Here is a 24,136-nt window from a genome sequence, read left to right as displayed (position 1 = left end):
AGCCAAACTATAACCATGCTAACCAGCTTTACCAAAAAGAAAAATAATATAAACCAGCTAGGTTGAAATTAGCATGACTGTCTTAACTAGGGCTGAATATTGAGCTAGCTTTGGCTCGGCTCGGCTACTTATCCTAACAAGTTAAGGCCTCTTCGCTTAGTTGAGATTTAATCCCCAAGAGGAATCTTGCTTAGTTGAGATTTAATCCCCAAGAGGAATCTATCCTGAAGGAGATTGGGTGAACCCCTCCCTTATCACCTAATCCTTGTAGGATTGAATCCCTAACTTTCCTATAATCCCTTTCATAAAAACATCTATTCGTTTTAACATGAATTTATAGAAAGTGACAGGTTGGGATCTTACACATTATCACACGAGATGATGGGATTTTTTTCCACACCACCGATGAAGAGGATTAATTCCTCTCCCAAGACAATGGAAAAATCCTGGATAGGCCGGACTAAAACCTCGACTGGGCTTAACCGATCAACGATTTTTCTGTGGGCCGCGATTTTTTTCCCAGGGAAGAAATCCATGGGGGTTATGGCCCAATCCCTCTCTAACCGAACAAGGCCTAAGGGGGTGTTTGTTTGCCCAGGACTTTTTTAAGTCCCTGTCACATCGAATGTTTGGATACTAATTAGAAGTATTAAATATCGATTATTAATAAAACCCACCACATACTTTGGACTATTTCGCGAGACGAATCTATTGAGCCTAATTAGTCAATAATTAGCGAATGTGATGCTACAGTAAACATTTGCTAATCGTAACTTAATTAGGCTTAAAAAATTTGTCTAATGAAATAACTTTTATTTATATAATTAATTTTATTATCAGTCTATATTTAATACTTTTAATTAACGTCCAAACATCCTACGTGACAAGGGACAGCTGCTTGCCTGTGCATGTTATTGTTATCCATGACTAGAAGGAGCGACGGCCGCTAGAGGAGAGGGTGGCTTAAGATGCAGCTAGCAGAAAGTCGAGATGAGTGATGACCAACGACAAGTAGACGGGTCATGATCTTGTTGGCAGTGGTGCGCACTGGGTGTTGCCTTGTGCTGTGTACTGCCATAGGCGATCGATGGTGAAGGGTGCGATGCAGGTATGGAGCGAGGCAACGCCGTGAGACCGCAACCCTAATCTAAACCGAGTTTTTCTTCGGTCATTGAGAGGGGTATCAAGAGATAATGAAAACCTCATCATAAAGTTAAACCAAACATGTGTGGCATGTGGCTATGCGCTATTTAATTGCCGAACCAACAGTGCGGTTTTATTAGTATTGTTCTTTGAGTGAAAGTGCAACTTTTGAGCTAACATCTGAAATTCTGAATCCCCACCGGTGTTTTCAAAATTGAGTCGCGAATTCAAATACTTGAATAGTCATTAGCTATAAATAAACTGTGTGATTAACTACTATCTCGGAATTGAATTAGAAAACTGCTCAGTTCAAAGATTGATTATTTAAGTTATAAAATGAAAAATCAGGCTTCTTTATGAAATTAGGAAGAGCTCATTAGTTGGTTACATAGTGATCAACGTTTACTAGTTTTTTTCGTCCTCCAGTAATCAAGCTTATTCTTAGGACTAGTTTAGTTCAAAAAAAATTTCCTAAAAACATCACATCGAATCTTTGGACATCTAAATGAAGCATTAAACATAGATGAACCAAAAATTAATTGCACAGTTATGTGAGAAATCGTGAGACGAATTTTTTGAGACTAATTAGTCCATGATTAGCCATAAGTGCTACAGTAACCAATATGTGCTAATGACGGCATAATTAGGCTTAAAAGATTCGTCTCGCGGTTTCCAGCCGAGCTGTGAAATTCATTTTTTTTATTCGTGTCCGAAAACCCCTTCTGATATCCGGTCAAATGTTCGATGTGATATCTCTGGCAAAATTTTTTTACCATCTAAAACACCCCTTACGTGTCTGTGCAATGATTTCGTGAAGGGAACAAAATGCCCAGACATGCAATGTATATGATACGGAGTACGTGGAAATTTTTTTCTCCTGAGCGAGGGGCAGTTGCACAGATGGTTAATTAGTTCAAGCAACCAACGCGTGTTCTTTTTGTAGTAGCAACTTGTAGCGTCTTCCGAGTGTTTTCCTCCGGAGGAACTCCTGAAACGAACGAACGATCGAACGAACATGGACATTTGAGCTGGTGTCAACAAACAAAGGCCTTGTTTAGTTCCTAAATTTTTTTCCAAAAACATCGTATCGAATTTTTAGACACCTAAATAAAGTATTAAACATAGATGAATAAAAAAACTAATTGCACAGTTATGAAAGAAATCTTGAGACGAATCTTTTGAGCTTAGTTAGCCCATAATTAGCCATAAGTGCTACAGTAACCAACATGTGCTAATGACGGATTAATTAGGCTCAAAAGATTCGTCTCGCGATTTCTAGACTAGCCGTGAAATTCGTTTTTTCATTCATGTCCGAAAACCCCTTCCGTTATCCGGTCAAATATTTGACGTGACACTTCTCCCAAAAATTTTCTCAATCTAAACACCACCAAATTAACCTCATCTCAGCAGCCAGGGTGTGCCCTCAAAGGCAGACACAGCTTCAGATTAGCCCCCCTCATTTTCTGCTCCCTGAAGCAGAATACATCACACATTGCATATGATGAGCATGTCTTGCCAGACAAGTGACTTGTTAGCCACACCAACACAACCATTTTGGCATTCTAGCTGGAAGCACAACCGTATATAAGGACTTTTAGAGCTAAGCATAAGTATTAAAGTATTCCCAACAACTCATCTATCCCATCCTCTATCCTAGAAATAGAGGATGAAGACTACAAACTGAGCTCCAACAGAACGTCTATCCTATCATCTATTTTTAGATATCATTTATATTAGAAGAGAAAACCTTCATATTTAGATGATCTCTCTCCATCCTCCAAAGTGATATAGAGAATGCCATATATGAATGATCTAGTGGAGTATAAAAAGATATGAAGGATAAAACTAGTTTAGATGATCATCCAAATGAAGATATGGACAACCAAATTTAGATGAGCTGTTGGGGATGCTCTTATGGAAGTGTCTAAATTAAATGAGAGAATGTTATCATCAGTTGTGAATATGGAACACTGTTAAGAAATTTTAGTGGTGGAAACTTCTTATTGGTTTAAATGAGAATATATGTATAGAAAATCTTATATTTTAGGATGAAACGAGTGTTAAAAATTAGTAATAAGATGATGCGTTGGCTCTTTTGACATACATTTGTTCGTTCATCACATGTATTTACAAAACATAATTACTATTTGTCTTTTTAATATTTATATTGTTTGTTCGGTATGACTTGCACTTTACGTATTAAAAAAATTCTAAATACAACACATATCTTAAAGTCATTAACGGCGCTTGGTAAAATCCGGAGAGGGAGTACGACGAAGATAATTCACAGGTGGCTTTCGCAGGTAACATTGTGCTCGGTGGCTTTCGGTTTCTCCAAGCTGGCGCCATGATTTCCTGGGCTCGGAATCCCTCTTGTCCCTCGTGTTCTTTTGGGTGGCGAGCAAGCTCGGCCATCATCGGGCACGACAATATTGGACGGCGCCCCCCGGCCTCTCTCTTGCCTCATCATTCACGCTATCATCAAACACACACGCTGAATTTGATGTTGAGCTAACACTAGTACGGAGTACTTAACGCTAACTTTCCTTTCCTAATACCCCGGTTTTGTGTCTTGACGTTCAAAGTCCAAACGCTTCAGCACAAATGGATCGCAGTCTCCCCATGAAAACTGTCAAATTTGTTAGTTTGTTTGTCCAAACTGGATGTGTTTCAGACAAAGCCAAAATTTGTTTGACACTTGACAACTTGACACCAGCATTTGTTTCAGACCAAGCCAAATTTATTTGCATGGGCTATTAGGGCAATGCATGTCTTTGAGTCATCTAGATGTTACGAAACTTGTAAAAAAAACCACTCCCTATCTAACAGACGACCACAGCGTCTCTTCATGAAGAGACGGCACGGGTATGCCGCGTATCGTCTATTCGCTGGTACCATTGATTATCTTGATTTATGTGTCAAATGATAAATTAAATATTTTGTAGACAAACAAATAGACAATTCATTATATAAACTGTCTATTTAGCTATCTGTGTGTGTCAAATAGACAACAAACGTCTACAACTATTGTACTTGTTCTTAAATGTTTCTACCAGTACTGCTGGATTTCGTTTTTAAATGCGATATTAATAGTAGCAGGATCTATGGCTGCAGTAATTAGCATCAATTAATGGTTCTCTTCCCTCTCCTCGCCATCAAAGACGAGAACACCCGTACTGTTCCAGTGTTCCTCCCTGAACAAGATTCCAAATCCCCCAAAAGAAAAAAGGTATAGCTGAATTCCACACAAAGCAATAGCACAGTTTAGATGCCAGAAAAAAAGCGGTGATTTGGACGCTAGCCACGCACGTAAGTACGGTATCATCCCCATATTAAGGCCTTATTTAGTTCCTAAAATTTTTTTCCTAAAACATCATGTCTAATCTTTGGACACCTAAATAAAACATTAAATATACATGAACGCTAAAATTAATTACATAGTTACATGAGAAATTGTGAGACGAATCTTTTTAACCTAATTAGGACATAATTAGCCATAAGTGCTACAGTAACCAACATATGCTAATGACGAATTAATTAGACTCAAAAGATTCGTCTCGCGGTTTTCAGTCGGAATCTGAAATTTGTTTTTCCATTTGTGTCCGAAAACCCCTTCTAATATCTGGTCAAACGTTTGATGTGACCCTTTAGCGAAAATTTTTGTCAACTACACAAGGCTACTGCCACACTGTACTGCTGCCTACATGCTTCATTGCTGTTGCTCACTGATGGTGTTAGTACCAATCAGCCTGCAGCCAGAAAGGGTGAGGAGGTTGGAGAAAGCAACTGCACAAAGCTAGAAAGAAGGGGCAGAAAGTTGCATGCGTGCGTGTGTATGTATCGGTTAATCTGTATCATACATTTGCTTGTCAAGTGATGCCAACCTATACATGCATGCTTTCAGGGGGTGCTTTTCTGTGACTATCATTCCATTTTCCATCACCTGATTATTTTTTTCATTCAGTGCTGAATGCTGATCCGTCCATCTGTCCGTGCTTATCTGAAATTTGATGCCTGTTTTCGCCTTCGTTTTAATTACTTTTTGTCGTTTTGGATCATTGGATGGATGATGATGATAGTTGACAAGAGATGGATGTAGATAGATACATGGGGTGATTGTTGGGAAAAAAACCAAACGTTATATTTATAAATGAAAACTAATGTATTAATAAAATTTTTATATATGTATTCTTAACGATCTAAAAGTTAAGGCTGGAAAATAAATTTTAATTAAAATAATTCTAAAATTAACTCCAAATTTAATATTAAAAATTTAAATTTTAGTATATACACGTAAGTATAAGCGATAAAAAGACTATATCATGTGGGCGGCCCTAGCTAATGGCCATATGGACCCTGGTTTTAATTTTGGCCGGCGGGCTGGTTGTTGTCAGCGATGGATATATGTGGTCCATGGCCGATGTTGCTGCAACAACAGCTCGACATGGACGCTGTCTAGGCCTTGTTTAGTTCTTAATTTTTTTTCTAAAAACATCACATCAAATCTTTAAACACCTAAATAAAGTATTAAACATAGATGAATCAAAAAACTAATTATACAGTTACGGAAGAAATCTTGAGACGAATCTTTTGAATCTAATTAGTCTATGATTAGTCTTAAGTGCTACAGTAACCAACATGTGCTAATGACGGATTAATTAGGCTCAAAAGATTCGTCTCGCGGTTTCTAGGCTAGCCGTGAAATTTGTTTTTTTATTCGTGTCCAAAACCCCTTCCGACATCCCATCAAACATTTGACGTGACATTTCTCCCCAAAATTTTCCTAATATGAACACCACCTAAAGCGTCGCTCAACTTGTGGCTTTGCTCACGTACGATCAGTGCAGGATTAGGTCGGAGCCTCGCCTCTTGCTCCTGCCCTGTCAGTGTCTGAGTTCTGAAACTGCGTGGAGAACAATGCAACCAATGTGATTTGGAACTGTAGCTGGTGCTAGCTACTCATCCTCAACATGGACTCTACTTCTTGTGTGTAAGACGTGTTTTGATCTTAAAACGGGACATCCAAGGAATACCGGCTAAGGTTTTGCTACTATTATCAGATCAGGCGAGAGGTTTTGGGGGCTAGATAATAATTGAGCGATGCTATGCGTACACCGGCTTTGCTACTGTTATCAGATCAGGCAAGAGGTTTTGGGGCCTAGATAATAATTAGATTTAATATGCAACTTCAAAATTTTATTTATATAGCTATCACTATGTAGAAGTATGTTTGGATTTTATATGAAACTCTTAAGTTTTATTTTTATGTTTGAATTTGATATGCAGCTCATATATTTTTTTATATAGGTTTATATTTTAATACAACTCTTAGCTTCTATTCATATAAAGTTTAGATTTCATATACAACTCTTATATTTTTATTTCTACATGTATGTGGTGGATTTTATATAGAACTCATAGGTTCTACATCTATAGATATAATTGTATTTTGTATACAACTGTATCGATTAATTTATACCATTATAAACTAGATTTAACATGATCTAATGGTCAAGTTTTTTTCCTTAGATCAATGTGGTAATTTTTATCTTTCAAAGCAAATTTGGGGTTCTTTAAAACTATCTTTATAATATAATAGATAAATAGATTTGGCGAGAATGATGAGCGAGGAGGAGAGTAGTATGGTGGTAAAACCTCTACCCGTTTTGTTCCCTAAAACCTGCAGGGACAGAGGAAGCTAGCCGGTTTTGAGATTGAGTGAGATGGAGGTTGTGGAATGTGGACCGGTGGCGGTGGTTGGCGTGCTGCACTTTCTCCAGGAGGGTTTCAGCGCCAAATGATTGGTGATCACAGCTAGCATCTACTGCTACAGTAGTATAATACTCAGTCCGTTTCATTATAATTTTATTTCCAGTACTGTATAGTTAAATTAGTTATAGAAAATGATTTAAATACCTCTTACTAAATGAGAAGATTATATAGAGTGAGAGAGATAGTTAGGGGTAAAATGAACAAGAGTTGAATATGAGATGATTGATGAGATAATTAGGGCTGCCATCTTTTAGTTTTTTTTGAAAAAAATGAAACGACTATTTATAAATAAAAATAATTTATGAATAAAACTTTTCTATATGTGTTCTTAGCTATATAAAAGCAAATGCTGAAATAATAAACTATGATAAAAAACTTTAAATTTAAGATTGAAAATTCAAGCATAAGCAGAAAAGCAAAATGACGAGGGTATAGACCTCCAAATGTATTTTCCATGGGTCAAATTTGAATTCCAAAAATACATTAATTATAGAAAAAAAAAGACATTACTAATGGTATATGATGCTACTCGGGTCACGGTTGACGTCGGACAGGCCATACGCCGATCTGTGCATCCAGGGATCGCAGGCAAGAGGCAGCCAGGCAGGGCAGGCTGTGATTGAAAATTTCCTTTCAAGTCAAGGCGATCGAGGAGATTCGTCGTCCGCTGATTTTGAGGCCTTCTTTTATTGCCTCTATTTTTTTTTCAAAAACATCACATTAAATTTTTGGATATCTAAATAAAACATTAAACATAAATAAACCAAAAAACTAATTATACATGTATGAAAGAAATCTTGAGACGAATCTTTTGAGCCTAATTAATCCATGATTAGCCATAAGTGCTATAGTAACTAACATGTGCTAATGACGGATTAATTAGGCTCAAAAGATTCGTCTCGCGGTTTCTAGGCTAGCCGTGAAATTCGTTTTTTCATTCGTGTCCAAAAATCTCTTTCAACGTCCGATCAAACATTCGATGTTATGTTTTTACAAAAAATTTTGGCAGCTAAACACCACCTGAGTTTGAGCTGGGACTGGGAGCCATCAGCCACGCACGGACGTTTGTCACGCGTACCATCATCATATTTTGCGAAAAAATGCCCACGACGACTTGCAGGCGGGCAGTGGCCGCGGCGCGACGTCAGTCAGATCGATCGATCGAGCCGCCGGGCTGGGTAGTGGTTCCATGGTACGCGCGGTTGTTGCGTGGGTGCGCTGATGCGGCGAGCAGAAGCACCGCGTAACGCCGCGTTGGTTTGGTTGGTTTGCAAGGCGTTGGCCTTGAGCTGCATGCGTATTGACTGACGCCGCGGCCGGGACAGGGGTGGCTTGCGCCGCGCGTCCCCCCGGGCCCTCGCGATCGGCGTAAATTCCTTTCCTTTCTCCTGGAATCGTGCGTGTGACTGGCATGTTCGTGAGTTCAGCGATACACACTGCATCGCGTCCAGTACATGACCTGCCCTGCCCTCCACCACACTGGAAGCTCCCGAAAATTGGGCAAATGGACTCGTCTACAAAACTCATTTCAAAAACAGACCGTGTAAAAAATTAATTGCAAAAACGAAACGTCTGACGCTCATTTTACTCAATTGAACGAAACTGTAAAGATCGTAAACGCTCCCTGCTCATTTGTGACCGTGAACTTTTTAGTGCCTTGCCTAGCTAGTTATTCCATTTGTTCTACGCTATAAGACTTTTAGCCTCGCCTAAAATTTATATATGTACTAAATAATCTAGAGAATCTAGATACCTATACACTGATACATGGATTAATTTAGACAAATCTAGTCTTATGGTACGAAAAGAAGGGAGTACTTGATAAGTGCTGCAACAGTACATCGTTTTTATCAAACAAAAAACATTAGGCCTGCATGTTAATGTAATATTACACACATAGAATTTAACACGTAAAGACATGCATATATGGATAATTCTAATGATTGGCACTTATTTGTGGATTTGCCCAAGCTCAGAAGAGCCATACAAGACTCATATGTTGCACTAGCAATAGTACTCCTTAGATCCAAAGATGCCTCATATATTGTGGATAATGCTCATACGTGACGAGTTGTCTCAGCTTGTCTTATAGGAGAAGTGCTTCTATGGAGGAGAGAGGACACTGGGACTTGGGAGAGTGATCTCGGGAGGGTGGATGTGTCTTGCAGAAGACACGAGTGGCCTCGGTGGAAAAAGGGCGAAGCCATACGAGGGACGAAGAAGGGGAACGACGGTAGCCAGTTTTGAGTGTGGATCAAGAGGCAGTAGCTGGAGACATACCTAAAGCTCATCCACGCTGGTGAATCCATCATCACTCGTTGCCTCATGAAGCCAAAGGCCCTTGCACGTTGTAGTGGAGCTCGAATTTCTCTAACTCGTCAACTGTCGCCCGGAGCTTATGCCAACGCCCCACTGCGAAGTCATGTTGGTCCACACCATTGGAGCACCTCGTCAACCAGATCTGATGCCATGCCCGTCCTAGCGACATGCTCGCCTGGATTTGGTCCAGCGAGCCAGAGGTCAAATTTGAGGTGGTTGAGCGGTTACGACATGGGGGATATGGCGAGTGTGGAGAATGTGGAAAAAGCCGGTGGGGGATGCGTCGAGGTGTCACCGAACTTGATTAAGACATCATACTTTGGATACGCACAATATATGCAATGTTCAATCACTAGAGCTCGTGTCTGCAAATTATATATACATGTGAGCTCATTCCTAAGTAATTCTTTTCATAGTTTTGAGAATAGATTACTAGCTAATGATTTTATCATACTAAGGAACATTGGAGAGAACCATGAAGTCCCTGGAGAGAGAGTTTTGGAGTTGGAGAAGACCATCAAGGACGTCTAAGTAAGGCAAGTGGCCTAGTCCATCTCGAGTTTGAGTCTGCCTCGGCCTCTAGGATCAACATGCACTAAAATGGACACCTAGGATGCGTACAAACCGTTTTCGATGATCCACATATGCATGAAATATAATTTTATAATTTATCCAGTGGTTTTGGTTTGACATTAAAATCATGTCAGGATCAACATTAATCATAGAAACAAGTCAGCGTCCAGAATCTACCAGGGGCTATGGCACATTCATTTGGGTCGTTGGGTCGTGTAACGTTTTCGAACCCATTAGGGCGCGTCCAAGGGGCACCACGTCTCAAATACTATCTGTAGTCGTCATCCCCCAAGTTAGGTTTACATTAGATTAATTTGTCATGTAGTTTCGCCAATAGATTGATTTGTGAAACAGAAACGCCAATTTCAAAATGTGTGTTGAGAGCTCTATTACCTCGAGCATGGCAACCAAGTAATAGGATCTAGATCCCTTCTATTTCCCTACGCCCGCATGCCTTCTCCCTCTCTCTTGTTGTGGATCTGTTAATGCTAAAAATTGGTAAGATTTCTTAGTAAATAATTATTTGAGTTCATACCAGATTCCCAGCCGATCCAAGCTTTCAACAGCCGATTGCTTAGTCTATCGGCTAGATTCTACATCTATCGGCTTGACAACCGATCAAATTATTTTATTCATCTTGGAAGTTACATGATCAAACTAACTAGCACGCCTGCACTTTCTAAGAATTTAGGTCATGCACTAGAACGACGTATAGACTCCTAAGCATTCATGTGTGACATGTTGATCTGGTCAACCATTTTGAGTGTCTATGTGTATTTGATATTTGCTATTTGACATCTTTAATTTAATACTATCTCGGATCAATCCGATCTATTAAATTGTGTTTATCAAATAGTTTATATCAGATCGATGTATCTTACTTATTGTTTTATCAGAGTTCTAGCCAATAAGTTATTAGTCACCGGCTCATTGGCTTGATAGCAATCTTGATATATTTAGTATCTTGTCTGATATTGCTAGGCGTAATCTTGAACTGTCTCGGTTCGGTTTGATCTTCTAAAATTATTTCTAGCAAGCTAAGCTAGATATTTTATAGATCTTGATCAATTATCAGTTGATCATAACCGATTATCTTTGCAGGTCTACGTACTCATTGTATTTATATCAATAGAATAGCTGATTACCGTACAACATTGTTTCTACACCAATCGACTTTATTTAAGTCAATAGTTATTTAGGTGTTGCAACGTTTATAAGGATCACATGCAAGTTGAGTTTGGTCGATTGTAGCAGATGATTCATTATTTATTTAATTATTTGAGTTTATGTGTATCGGATTCTCAGTCGATCCAAGTCTTTTAACAACCAATTGTTCAACCTATCGGCTAAACGTTGACACATCAACATCCTATCGACCGAGTACTTAGTTATCTGTCGGCTCAATAGTCGATTGGTTTATTTTATTAACTTGTCAGTGACATGATTAAACTGACTAGCACGTTCGTATAACATCTAACAACAACGCAGAGCCTCTCAGACATTCGCGTGTATTCAGCAGGATCATGTAGCTTCACGGATTGATCTAGCATTTCGTGAAGAAGCCGAACAAGAGGAAGAGGATGTATGAAGCGGTGGAGGCACTTCACGTCAACGACAACATGCGCAAGGATGACGCACCGGTGTGAAAGACTGGCATGCAGACGCTGCTGCTACCCCTATCCCGAAATACATTTATTTTTCAGTTTTTAAATATAATATTTTGACTCTTCGTTTTATTTAAAATTTTTTGTGATTACTATTTTTGTTGTTACTAAATGATAAAATATAAATAGTACTTTATACGTGACTAATTTTTTAAAATTTCTATACAAAATTTTTAAATAAGATGAATAGTCAAACTTTAGATAAAAAATCAAAAAATAAAATTATCATGGGACAAATATAGTACCAGATATGTTCCGAACAGAGTGGAGGCAGAGAGCTGGCGGCGGTCCGACGTAGTGGTGCTCCCCGACCTCGTTGCCGATCGGGAGTGGCTCACCGCCGACGAAATAGCTGGTCGAGACGTATGAATAAACACACCACACAACACAACAGAAAACGCAGCAACCAAAATGCGTATATTTCACCCTCTATGTATGGTTCACATATTTCACTCTCTTCATTTCAGCCTCATTGCGTACCGTTATGTTGTTCGAATGTTTGCATCAAATATCTTTTTTTTTCATTTTTTCATTGTTTTATTGAAATTGCTTTGGTACATCGATAATTTTGGTCAATAGTTGAAAGTGTTGGCTTGCAATTTTCCTCTATTTTCTGAATTTTTTGTTACCCATGATTTTTATCCCTGTCATTCCTACGGTAGCAGAGAATAATTTGTAGCCATAGATTTTATGCGACTGAAAGCCTAATGAACAAACATTCGTCTGGACGGAAGTCCTTATGTTGTTTTTGACACCGACGCCGCTCTATCTTCATATCTACGCTGCATCGCGCGCTGGCGCCGGCTTTCCCCCGCCAATGCCGATCTCCACGCATGTTGCATCCCTCCTCCGCCTTCGCACTCCGGCACGTCCTTACCCCGCACTCCGCCGCCCCTCTACGCTGCCTCACCGCGAGATGCTGGTGATATCAGTTGGTATCGTCTGCTTTATAATTTGTTCCGTTGAAATGAAATCCTGTATATTCGACGTGTTTCCGACGGAAATGGTGGGGTGGTGCATGTCACCCCAAAAATCCCCTCGAGAGCAATATTTTCGTGGGTTTTTCCTCCTAGGTCCCAAACAAAGCATGAGAGAGAGAGATGCTGGCGGGCCGTCTGGTCCGGTGGCCCATGCGAAGAGGATTACATGGGCTTGTTCGAGGAAGAGCTTACATGGTGATGGGCCTTAAGCTTCCGGTCCACGGCCGCGGCCTCGCGGAGAACAAACCCCCCAAACCCGCCCTATTGCCGCTACTGCGTCCTCAGCCCTCCCTCGCCGCACCCAAAACCCTACCCTTCCGCGTCGACGTAGGTAGGTGAAGGAGGCCGCGGCGGCGACGGCTGACGGCGATGGTGTGGTTCCAGTGCGAGGACTGCGGCGAGAACCTCAAGAAGCCCAAGCTCGCCGGCCACTTCCGCTCCTGCTCCGCCTACAGGGTGACCGCCCGCCTCCCCCTTCTCCACTTCTCTCCGTCGCTCGGTTTGGTTTTGCTCCTCTCGCAACGAGCGGCCAAGTGGCTTATGATTGACTTGTTTCGTGTTCTTTTTTTTTTTTTTGTGTGTGTGTTTGCGGCGGCAGCTCTCCTGCATCGACTGCGGCGAGTCCTTCAGCCAGGACACCGTGCAGGCGCACACCCAGTGCATCTCCGAGGCTGTGAGTACACTTTCCCCCTCTACCCATTTCTTGATTGCTCATGCTGTTCTAGTGAAGAGCGATGCAGTTGGTTTGCCCATGGCAACGCTGCATAAATTTATTTATTCAGAGTTTCTAGCCTGCGTTTGAATTGTGTTTAATTTGATGGTATTGTATTGTAACAGTTTCTTGCTATTGCTTGTATGATGAGAGTCCAGGTCGAATTTCTGTCATTTCTTTTGGGACAATTTAGTGGATAGGGTGGAATCTGTGATTTCTGACAATTTCTTTACGGAGTTTGTTCTACGTAGTAGTAATTGGTAAGTAAACCTCAGAGATCGGATGATTTGGTTTGATTTGATTGGGATTGGATCAAATTATTGTGAAATTGATCGGTTGAATACTGTCTTGGATTGCATAGGTCTGTACTCAGATGTATTCCATCAAAATTACTTAGCAGTTTAGCTCCACATCACAATAGGGTCTTCTCTGAATTTTGAGGAATGTATAAGTCCCTGAGGTCATTCTATTTGTTCAGGATTGCTATAGACTGATGTGTAAATTGTGTGTTTGAATCTGAGTCAGTATCACACTACATCCCCTTTCAGGAGAAGTATGGTCCCAAGGGACAGAATAAAGGGTCCAATAACGCACAGGGCAAGCAGGACAAGCCAAAGCCGAATGCTGATGTTGATATCAACGTCGGGCTGTCAACTCATCCACCTTGGTTCTGCAGGTTTGCTAACTTCATCCTGCAGCATATTTATAGTTACATTTGCAGATGGTTCTGTAGTGGAACTGTGGAAACAGTGGAAACCATGTCCCATCATATTTGGTCCGAACAATCTATATTTTAAAATGCTCATACCTTGTGCTTTTTTACGTGCATTGCTACTATCATAGAGAAATTTACTTCCTTGGAATTATTAGATTCTTTAGTATGTGAGGTGTGATTGTGTCTATCACCAATGTTTTAGAAATCGGTCCACGGTGTCATGTGGTTAACCCAACTTTTAGTGTTTATGCGGCATAATCAGACATTTTGCAGCTTAAGTGGTACAAGGTCGGAGCACTTGTTCCTTGTATGCGGTCTTGTAGACTTTTTATTGAAACACTATCTATCACAGTAATGAAACAAATGTGATATGTTTCAAGCTGCAATCTTCTACCACATACTCTTAGAGCTAGTTTTAGTCGCCCGTTCTTTTTGTAAACACAAGCTCAAATGTACAGAACAAATGTATCATCATTCTTTAGATAAACATTCTCTTGTTTGTCCTTGTAGGTAGGCCATTTCAGCTGAAGCACTGTTCACTAATATACGTCGATATTTAGGTCTTTCAAATAATTTATGGAGATGTTCAAAATCCTGCACTTAATGTAGATTTGTTTCACAGCCTTTGCAAGACGACGACCACTAGCAAGCAAACACTCTTATCACATGCAGATGGCAAGAAGCATAGAGCAAAAGCAAAAGCCTTTCATGCTTCTCAGAAACAAGCAAATGGAGCTGAACAAACTCCCAAGGAAACTATTGCTGCACCTATGACAGAATCAACACAAGTAAATAATGCGAAGAGTACTGAAAGTGAAAGTGGTGTGGGCAAAGATGCAGTAAAAAGAAAGAGAGCAAATGATGCAACCTCAGAAGGGCCAGATAACACGAAAAGACCGAACAACTCGAGCGTGAACTGCGGAGAAGTGATACAATCTGCAAATGGAGAGCCAGAACACAAAGCAAAGATCAAGAGTACTAAGGATGAACTAGCTAGTAATACTGACTTTAAAGAATGTAAAAAACAGAAAATTAAGTGGAAGAAGATTATTACCAAAGTACTACAGACTGTAAGACTTCTATACAAGAAAAACTGCTCTGTTTTGTGTTTGTGCTTAAAATTATCTGGACATGTGACAGTTTTCTTTTTCCCCTTTCAGAATCCAGATGGAACTCTCAAGCTAAAGAAATTACAAAAGCTAGTAACTAAGGAGCTTCTGGGATGTGGTTTGATCGAAGATAAGGAGCAGTTGCATGCTATGTTGATGGATAAGGTAGTACAGTGTAAAAATTTTGTAGCTTACTCGCCAGTAATTAAGTTGCTATCCTTCAGTATTGGCCAAGACGTATTGTTTGATAACTAATGGAAAATGATGAATTGTTCCTTGTCCCAGATTTCTTCAAGCTCCAGGTTTTCTGTTGATGGCAAGCAAATTAGATTGGTTGCAAAGGATTAAGAGCCATGGATCATGCCCCTGAGGAGTGTGGACTGGTTCGTTCGCGTCAGATCAATGACGGCGTTTACCGTCCCGATTTTGTTATGGCGTAAAGCCGTGTTTTAGTTCTGTTATTGATACATTATTGTACCGCCTGAATCATCTGTACAATCATGGGGAACTGATGTGAATTTTGTATTTGATTGTTTTGGGAGCAACGGCTGATCTGATCTTAATCTGATATTGGCAACACGTTATGCTATCAATAACAATCAATATTATAGGACATTGATTTATGAATTCGAATTAAATAATATTTGTCTTGAAAGTAAGCTGCCACACGTTTTAGCTCAATCCTTTTGCTTCAGCTTATACTTATAAGCCAAAATTTGATTTTTTAACTTAAAATTTAAATTAGATTTTAGACTTTTATAGTTTATTTTTTAGTACTTTTAGATCGTTAAGAACATCTTATACAAGTCTTATTCATAAATTATTTTTATTTATAAATATGTTTTTCCCTAAATAAGACATACAATTGCCTCCGAAGTTTCGAGAAGAGCACTTGAAAGAAATGATGCCATATGTGGCTGGCACTATGGCAAAGTTTCGAATGCAAAGAGTCGCCATATCAGATAATCTAGGATTCCTACCAAACTGAGCCTGTCTTCATGAACTCAGGGAAAAACAATATTTCATCGAGTTGGGATTCTAAACTTCTGTCTACTAGTACAACCAAAATTCCAAAGGCATGAAGTCACTTTGCGGATTGGCACTTCGGAAACTTACTTAGGCCATTTGACTGAGTTTGTAACAAACTCTGTAGAGGGTCATTTAGCCGACGTGTCTACGTAATGTAATGTAATGTAATGGAATGCTTTTGTGTTCCTTTCCAAAAAAAAAAAACTAAAGAATGACTTTTTTAATGGAGTAACAAATATGAAACCATGTAGTCTGAACCCGTAGCAAATTTGCACTTAGGGAGAAGGGCAAATTTTCATTAGGGAAAAAATATTGACGAAGCAAATATGCAATTGTTTCGTTTCTTTTCTTTTCTTTCATTTTTCTTTTTTTAATAATAGGCTACAATATTTTTGCCCCAACCCAAATCCTTCTCCTTTTAACTCGGCCAAATCCGATCATGGCCCATTTCCATTTTGACTCTTTGGGCTGGCCCGTAAAATGTATAAGGAACAAGTTCATTTGAGATCCGTTAACTTCGCACTGTGTCTGATTTGCGTCCCTGAACCACAATACAATATAGAAACAAGTCCTTTAACTGTCAAAACCGGTGCACAGTAGGTCTCAAGACGGTTTGGACAATGGTTCTGGCTGACATGGCGCCAGTGTGGTTTGACTCGGTCTCGTCCTTAATTTGGTACTCTGTTCTGAACTTCTCATGAGCAACATGGTTCAATCAGAATTTGTGATTGGTTTATCAAACTTTGTAGTTCCAAATTGATGTCGAGAACTGGAATTTTTATCTTGTGCAAATCATGCTAGACTGATATGGTTGAGTATGGTTCAATTCTTCCAAACAGGAAGCTTGTGCTTTTAGTTCTTGTTCTTTTCCCACGGGTATAGCATGTTGGGTTTTTCGTGAGAGTAATGACGACGAGGTGGTATTCCTTCGGAAATTGGAAGTAATTTGTTCATGATGATTGTAAATTTGTTTGACATCGACCTCTGACTGTCATTAGTCAGTTCCCTAAAAAGGTCATTTTGTTCAGAGTTGCCCTCGAATTAACCTTCAACACGCTTTCCTTTTTACATTATGTATGCTCTGAATAGAATCTCAATCCCCCATCAGTTGATACGCTAGTTACCCTTCTTTGTGTTCAGATCATGAAAATGTGTTTTCAGTTCATTTGCAGACTTATGTGGCTTGAAGCCTACTCGTCTTCTTATTCCGATTGCAACTTCACGTATGATATGTACTCCCTCTGATTTTTTTTAACGCCTTTAACTCTTCATTTTATTCAAAAAATTTATATATTTATTATCTATTTTATTATAATTTAGTTTATTACTAAAATAACTTTAAGTATGATTTATTATTTTATATATTTAGACAAAACTTTGAATAAGAATCAAACATATATTAAAAAGTCAAACAGCGTATTCAAAAATTTATATATTTATTATCTATTTTATTGTAATTTAATTTATTACTAAAATAACTTTAAATATAATTTATTATTTTATATATTTAGACAAAACTTTGAATAAGAATCAAACATATATTAAAAAGTCAAACAGCGTAAAAAAAACCGGTGTAAAAAAGAACCCGGAGGGAGTCCCTAGTTTGGAACTAAATTCTTGTCTATTGTTAATTCTGTCAATTAAAGATGTACTCTAGTTTCGAGTCTCTGTACAGATCGTTGCTTCCATTTAGTTTTGAGAATACAAGGTGATCCGGACCCGATTCTTAGTTGAGAAGGCCGTACATCATCCTTTATACCACTCAGAGTTTCTTTGTACCCTACAGGCTTAAATATACATTGCCAGATACATGATGGCCCAGCTTAACAAAAAGAATAAGGGGGGCAACAACGAAAGAAGAACAGAAAACGGGGATGATCACCGCCATCGGAAAACATAAACCCCGGTGCGGATTTCGCAATCTGTACCGTATACATGATGAATACAGCCCTTGGAGGCTCAAATGGTAAAAGAAAATAGCGTGAGAACTGGGCTAAGTCGTGTACTAAAAGGAGTGCACTAAATTGATCGAATTTGGATTCTCCAAATCGGTAGATCCCTAGAAATTTGTCACTGTTGCTGTTCATCAAGCAGATGTTAGCTTTTGCTCTTGAACTTCCTATGTGCCTTGAGGTCAACGACAATGACGCTAATGTTGTCCTTGCTCCCCTTCTGGAGAGCAAGCTTTGACAAGCATTCAGCAGCTGCTTCAGCTGCTGGGTCTGATGAGTCACCGCTTCGTGGGGCTGATGATGAGTTCGAGCCATTCTTTTTATGCCATAGTAGTATTCGCTTGCGGGCAACATCACATACCTCTTCATTTGACATTACGTCCCAAAGACCATCGCTAGCAAGAACAAGACATTCATCATCCTTTGCTCGAGGAACAATAGTGACCTCAGGGACCGGGATTATCCATGGCTTGAGATATCTGTCACCTGTAACAGACACAACACATGAAGGATGAGATGTTTTTGCATAATGAATTCTTGAGAAGATTGAAAGATTGCATGATAAAAGCTGTTGGCTGATTGACGAGCAAAATGAACAGTAACAGCTAGTTTACAACAAGAAATTGCGTTTACCAAACAATTGGCCAACAGTTATTGAACGCTCAATAATAAAGAGGTGCATCAACCACAGTATCTATTGACAAAGCAAGGGTAATAACATAAATGTCGGTTCAGAAGATGAATCTATAATTGAACTGGTAGAGTAGACCAAAGATCCAAAGAGGTTCATGAAAACATCCAACAAAATCATAAAATGAGATAATACCATGGGGGCATAGAATTTACATTCATTTACCAATCCATATATTGTTCAACTTTGCATCTCGCGCTTCTAGTAACAAATAAGGATCTGAAGCAGTTCTAGCCTCAGTTTAAAGATTACAGAGTGCTGCAAAGTAATAACAACCGCATCCTCACCTATAAGGACTCTGTGAAGTAAGATCATCCGCACGCATCCCTTTTGTCACTATACTTATAGTCATACCCTATTAACATGTTGTGGATGAAATAAAACTTGGCATACCAATGTAGCCATCTCAAAAAAATATAGGACAATAGGATTGAACACTACATGAATGTGCAGTGTTCACTGGTTAGCATTGCAGCGGTGGGGGAACACAGAGCAAAAACACACTAATGCCTACCCAAAAAGGATAAAGAAAGGTTGGCAGGAACTTCATAAATAGATATGCTCTCATTTACGAAAAGAGATTCAACATGAACACTTCAGAAATGAATACCCTGGGATTGATACACATGACAATGAGATGTTAGAAGGACCAAAGATGAAATAACTAAAAATCAGATAGTTGCCTAACATAGAAATCACAAGCTCACAGCCTCAAAATCAGTGGATAGTGAGCGGTGCATTTGCTACGTTGCCACAATTGCCTTCCTGATCAACCATGGATCAATAAAGCATTGCCTACTAAACCTTTCTGATGAAATGATTATTTAAAAGTCGAATTATATCACTAGAAATAGCTTTGCACCTCGATTTAACAGTAGCTAGTGAGTGGTACTTTCCAGTCATCTCTGTGGGAACATTACAGAGCTAGGAAGAATGCCTAATGCACGCTGCTATTCTTTGACATTTAAGGAAAATCAGACACCAAAAGTTACATTATTAATTACATGGCTAGCAAAATGATCCTAAAATACTATGCTGCTGTTGGCATTTAAGGGAAGTCGAACAACCAACATGTGTATCGCCAATTAGAGATCAAGTGAAATGTTCCTAACATATGCTGTTAATCTATGACATCTACAGAAAGTGAACACAAAAGCTCTATATCATTACTGCTAGTACTGCTCCAAATATAAATTTTGAATGGCAGATGGCCCACAAGACCTGTTGAAACCTCACTTTAATATATACTGTTGAATACACAACTGTTAAGCAGAGACATGGGATATGGAATATACTCCTATACATAAAGGGCTCAACCGAAATAAAAACAAATCGATTTGTAGTGCACAGACTTTTTTTCTATGTTTGTTTATTCAATATCAGGACAAACCTCTTAGTCAAATAGTGTTATAATGTTTCCTTAAGATAAAGCTCCATGTGCTATTAGCTAGGTTTGTTTTTCAATTACCTTAGTGCTACAATAATACCACCTCCGTCCCAAAATAAGCGAATTTCTGAGTTTTTGGATCGAATTTTTGACTCTTCGTCTTATTTGAATTTTTTTATGATTAATATTTTTATTGTTACTACATGATAAAACATGAATAGTACTTTACGTGCGACTAATTTTTTTTAATTTTTTAATAAATTTTTCAAATAAGACGGATGGTCAAACGTTCCAAGTACAAAACCTAGAAATCCTCTTTTTCTAGGATGGAGTAGTAGGCAACAAAACATGGATAGTGGGGCCACCATCTTTCTTAGACAGAAGAAGCTCGTGATGGAACTGAATAAGGCCACGTTCAGCCCTCCTATTTCTTACCCTAAATTCCCTCGTTTTCCGCACGCACATTTCCCGAACTATTAAACGGTGTACTTTTTGCGAAAATTTTTTATAGGAAAATTATTTTAAAAAATCATATTAATCTATTTTACAATTTTTATAATTAATAATCAATTAATCATGTACTAATTTATTACTATGTTTTCCGCGCCGGATAACTAACCCTCCTCCCCCCACTATCAAACGCGGACTAAGTGGAATAAGAATAAGAATCACTTGAGCATAAGGTACTTTCTGAATTGAAATTTTATAATAAGACCATTTCTTGGATGCTTAAGAAATAATGATGTTTATGGGATGCTTATTCCATAATCAATAGAAAGTTCTAACTTCCAATAAACAGTGCAATTTTGTTATGGTCCATCATGCTGGCCTTGAATTTTGGGAATACCAAGTCATGACTCATGAGGTGCTTGGAGCAAACATAAATTGGAGAGGATCAAGACCATATGATACGCAAGTGACAGTGTGCATAAAACCGGAGTCCGGAAGAATGAACACAGGTACTGGCTAATCCAAAATCCATGAATAGTTGTTAGGTAAAGAAATTACTTTCTATGAATTAGCCCTTATTAAACTTTTGTGTTCAGTAATGCAAATGTTTGGCAGGCTCACCAATCAATACCATATTAACAAAAAAAATAGACAAACAAGTAGAGCATCTTCCTTGCAGTACTGATGGTTCTTTTATTCTGGCCCTTAAATTCATCGTTCATTTCCTTTTCCTTCACTGTGACAGACTAGACAACCTCTAAGAAATGCAAAATAGTAGTGTAACAAAGTCCTGGCATGAGCATGCGGTCAGGTCAAATGGAAATGCAATCGCCTGAACCAAATAGCCAAACAAAAGTCATGATTATTGTTCAGCAAAGATTAACATTAAACAGCATTGCAGTTGGTATATCACCCAAACAAAAAGGTATCAAGCTGCTGGTCAAGAACTAAATGAAATAGCACGTAAATTGCTGGAACATGTCAATAGCATCCTCGGCCGTATAAATTCAAGTTGGATGTAGAGGCATGGTTTTAATCCATTATCTAAAATAAAATATCAATAGCATCCAATGAGAATAGTAAACCATGGTTACTTCCACTATATCAACAAGACGCATTTCTGAAAAAGAATGGTATGTGTACCTATTGACCGCGACATGGCAAGAACCCCAAAAACTCTATAGCCATTCCACTGTATGACCTTGCCACCTTCTGCCTCAATCCTTGCATATTCATCCTCCCTGTTAGGCTGAAGCACATACCAAGAGAAAGACAATCAACATCAAGTTAATATGTGAACCAAAGTTCAGTGCAAGCAATCTCACAGGCATGGAAGCTTACTTTGTGATCCACTGATAGTGGCACAGGCAGCTTGCCACGACAGAGCACCGCCCGTGAGTCACCACAATTAGCTACGATGATGTGCGAGGAGCAGATCACAGCGACCACAGCCGTAGATCCCACGGTCTCAGGTGCTACAGGATCTGCCCCCCTGCTCGCACTGCCTCCCACCTCGTCATCCACCCTAGAGAAGCAGTCCACAAACGCCTCTTCCCACTTCTTCTTGAACTCCACAGATCCCAAGTTAGCAGCGGACACAGAACCCTCTATCCTGCTCAGCTCCTCCACCAACGCTGCGTGGAGCCGCTCCCGACAGTAATTCGCAACCTGAGCACGAGCCGGGCAAAATCTACTGTAATTGTACGGAAGTTGTTCGGTTCGTGCTTACGGTTTCAATTGCAACCAAAATTAATTGCGCAATCCGTAGTGGCATACTAGGAGGAGTATTTGGTATGTCATTAATGGCGGTCTTACCTGTGCGCCACCGTGGCCGTCGTAGACACCAAAGAAGTGTGCTGGGAGGCGGAACGACATGGGGTCGAGACCGTCGACCACAGAGTTGCCGGTGAGCATCCATAGCGGTATGTCGAAGAATCTGGGCACCGGGGCGACGGCGTCCTCCATTTCTGGGCGGCGGCCACATATTGACGTGTGCCCCCACAGTGGCACGCACTCGACGGCGAAGACGCTCCTGGCCCCGGCCGCGACGCGTGCCTCTGCCTCGACGGTGGCCGCTGACGCCGCCGAATCCTCGAACACCATAGCGGCGGCGCCATCCGCCGCCGCCCCGAAGAAGCCGAGCCCCACGCCCTCGAAATCCGCGCTGGCCACGCTGCTGCAGTCGCTGGTCACCGAGCACGGGCTCCCCACCGCCGACGCCTCCCCCGCTTCCTCCCCTCCCGGCGCCATCGCGTCGTCCTCCACCGCCGACGCCGTCCTGACCGGCGGCACGGTCACACCCACCCCGTCCATGGCTGCCCCCGCCACGACGGCCGCGATCGGGTCCGCGGCCGCCGCGGCGATCAGTGTGAGCCCAGCCGCGGCGGCGGGGCCGAACACCGGCGCCGCCGCCGGGGCAACCGCGGCCACGGCCACATCCTCCATCCCGCCCCCCTCCTCCGCCACCGCCGCCGCCTCACTCGCCACCACAACCGCCTCCAGGATCACCACCCGCGCCGCACCGCATCGCCTCCGTCTCCCACACTACACCACCCACTCTCCCCTCCTCCTCCTCTCCGGCGCCGCCTCATGTGCCTCCAGATCTGCCCCTACCGCCCCCCGATCCCCCCCCCCCCCCCCCCCAACACCTCACCTCGAGCACGCCAACGCACCCACGCGCGGCTGGCGCGTCGCGTGCGCCCCCTCCCGCCGCGAGGAACGAAGTAAAATCCCGCGCGCGCGCGCAGCAACCGCAGGGCAAAAACACGCGGCCTCGCGCGCGCGCGCGCACGCACACACCCACGGACACGAGGCGAGGCGCACCCGTCCCCGCTCGGAAGAGGTTCCTCTGACTTGAAGTCAGGGGGACACTGAGGCTGACACGTGGGCCCCACCGTGCATGGGCCCACATGTCAGCGACACGGATCCCCCGCGGAAGAGGAGAGAGAATACTGAAGACGACTTTTTACTGTAGCAGCAGCGGAGTGAGAGCGGAGGGAGGCAGAGAAGTGGGAAAGCTACGCCCACTTTTTGCGTGCGCGCCGCGTGTGTTGGGGGGGACAGGTGTCGGCCGCGCGCAGCCGGGGTGGTGGGGACGGGATCGCGGGATCGGGTGCGGCGCCGCGAGCAGCGCGCAGCGCCTTGGGGGCGGGGGGCACGTGTCGCGGCCTCGTGCAGCTGTGCGGTGCTAGAGAAGTGGAGAGCTGCAGCTTTGGCGCCGTCCCTCTCACTCCTGTGTGTGCGCTGCGCTGGACAAATGTCCTCTGTTGGATGATGTCACACTCTCGCTGCCTTTTCGGCCAGTTTTAGAGCAACTTCGACATTATAGCCGATTAGCCCCAATTCATATATATATATATATATATATATATATATATATATATATATATATATTTAATTTAATAGTTAATTTATACAATACTTATCTATAAAACATTAATATATAGTCTCACATGTAATACTCTCACATGTCATACACACACTGTGTCTTGAAATTCAAGTGCAGATAGCTATAAATTAGTAGCCGATCTCTTTTCTCTATCCCCTCTTATCTTTTTAAAATATTTTTATAGATGCCTTACGTCTGTATTGTACCTGCTCTCAGTAGGCTATATATATTTTCGGCAGGAATTGTGTTAGG

General features: G+C 41.0%; 2 protein-coding genes across 3 annotated transcripts; one reads left to right on the top strand and one right to left on the bottom strand.

Annotated features, from left to right (window-relative positions):
* Positions 1-12,710: 12,710 nt before the first annotated feature.
* On the top strand, positions 12,711-15,645 carry LOC102713974 (UBP1-associated proteins 1C). Its single transcript, XM_006645973.3, has 6 exons — positions 12,711-12,907; positions 13,050-13,124; positions 13,712-13,839; positions 14,501-14,948; positions 15,039-15,152; positions 15,273-15,645. The coding sequence occupies exons 1-6, from the start codon at positions 12,821-12,823 to the stop codon at positions 15,333-15,335; spliced, it is 915 nt and encodes a 304-aa protein (XP_006646036.1). The 5' UTR covers positions 12,711-12,820; the 3' UTR covers positions 15,336-15,645.
* A 2,071-nt stretch (positions 15,646-17,716) lies between these two features.
* Positions 17,717-23,121, bottom strand: LOC102713703 (probable protein phosphatase 2C 6). Of its 2 annotated transcripts, none has more exons than XM_006645972.3 (4): positions 22,312-23,121; positions 21,838-22,164; positions 21,640-21,745; positions 17,717-18,454 (listed from the first exon to the last, which is right to left on the bottom strand). In XM_006645972.3, the coding sequence occupies exons 1-4, from the start codon at positions 22,939-22,941 to the stop codon at positions 18,114-18,116; spliced, it is 1,404 nt and encodes a 467-aa protein (XP_006646035.3). In that variant the 5' UTR covers positions 22,942-23,121; the 3' UTR covers positions 17,717-18,113. The 2 variants fall into 2 exon arrangements, with proteins under 2 accessions (XP_006646035.3, XP_040380518.1); XM_040524584.1 differs by lacking the exon at positions 17,717-18,454 and adding an exon at positions 21,340-21,540.
* Between the last annotated feature and the right edge of the window lie 1,015 nt (positions 23,122-24,136).

Source organism: Oryza brachyantha, chromosome 1, assembly GCF_000231095.2.
Source record: "Oryza brachyantha chromosome 1, ObraRS2, whole genome shotgun sequence".
NCBI classification, from domain to species: Eukaryota; Viridiplantae; Streptophyta; class Magnoliopsida; order Poales; family Poaceae; genus Oryza; species Oryza brachyantha.
This window is presented reverse-complemented; position numbering and strand designations above follow the sequence as displayed.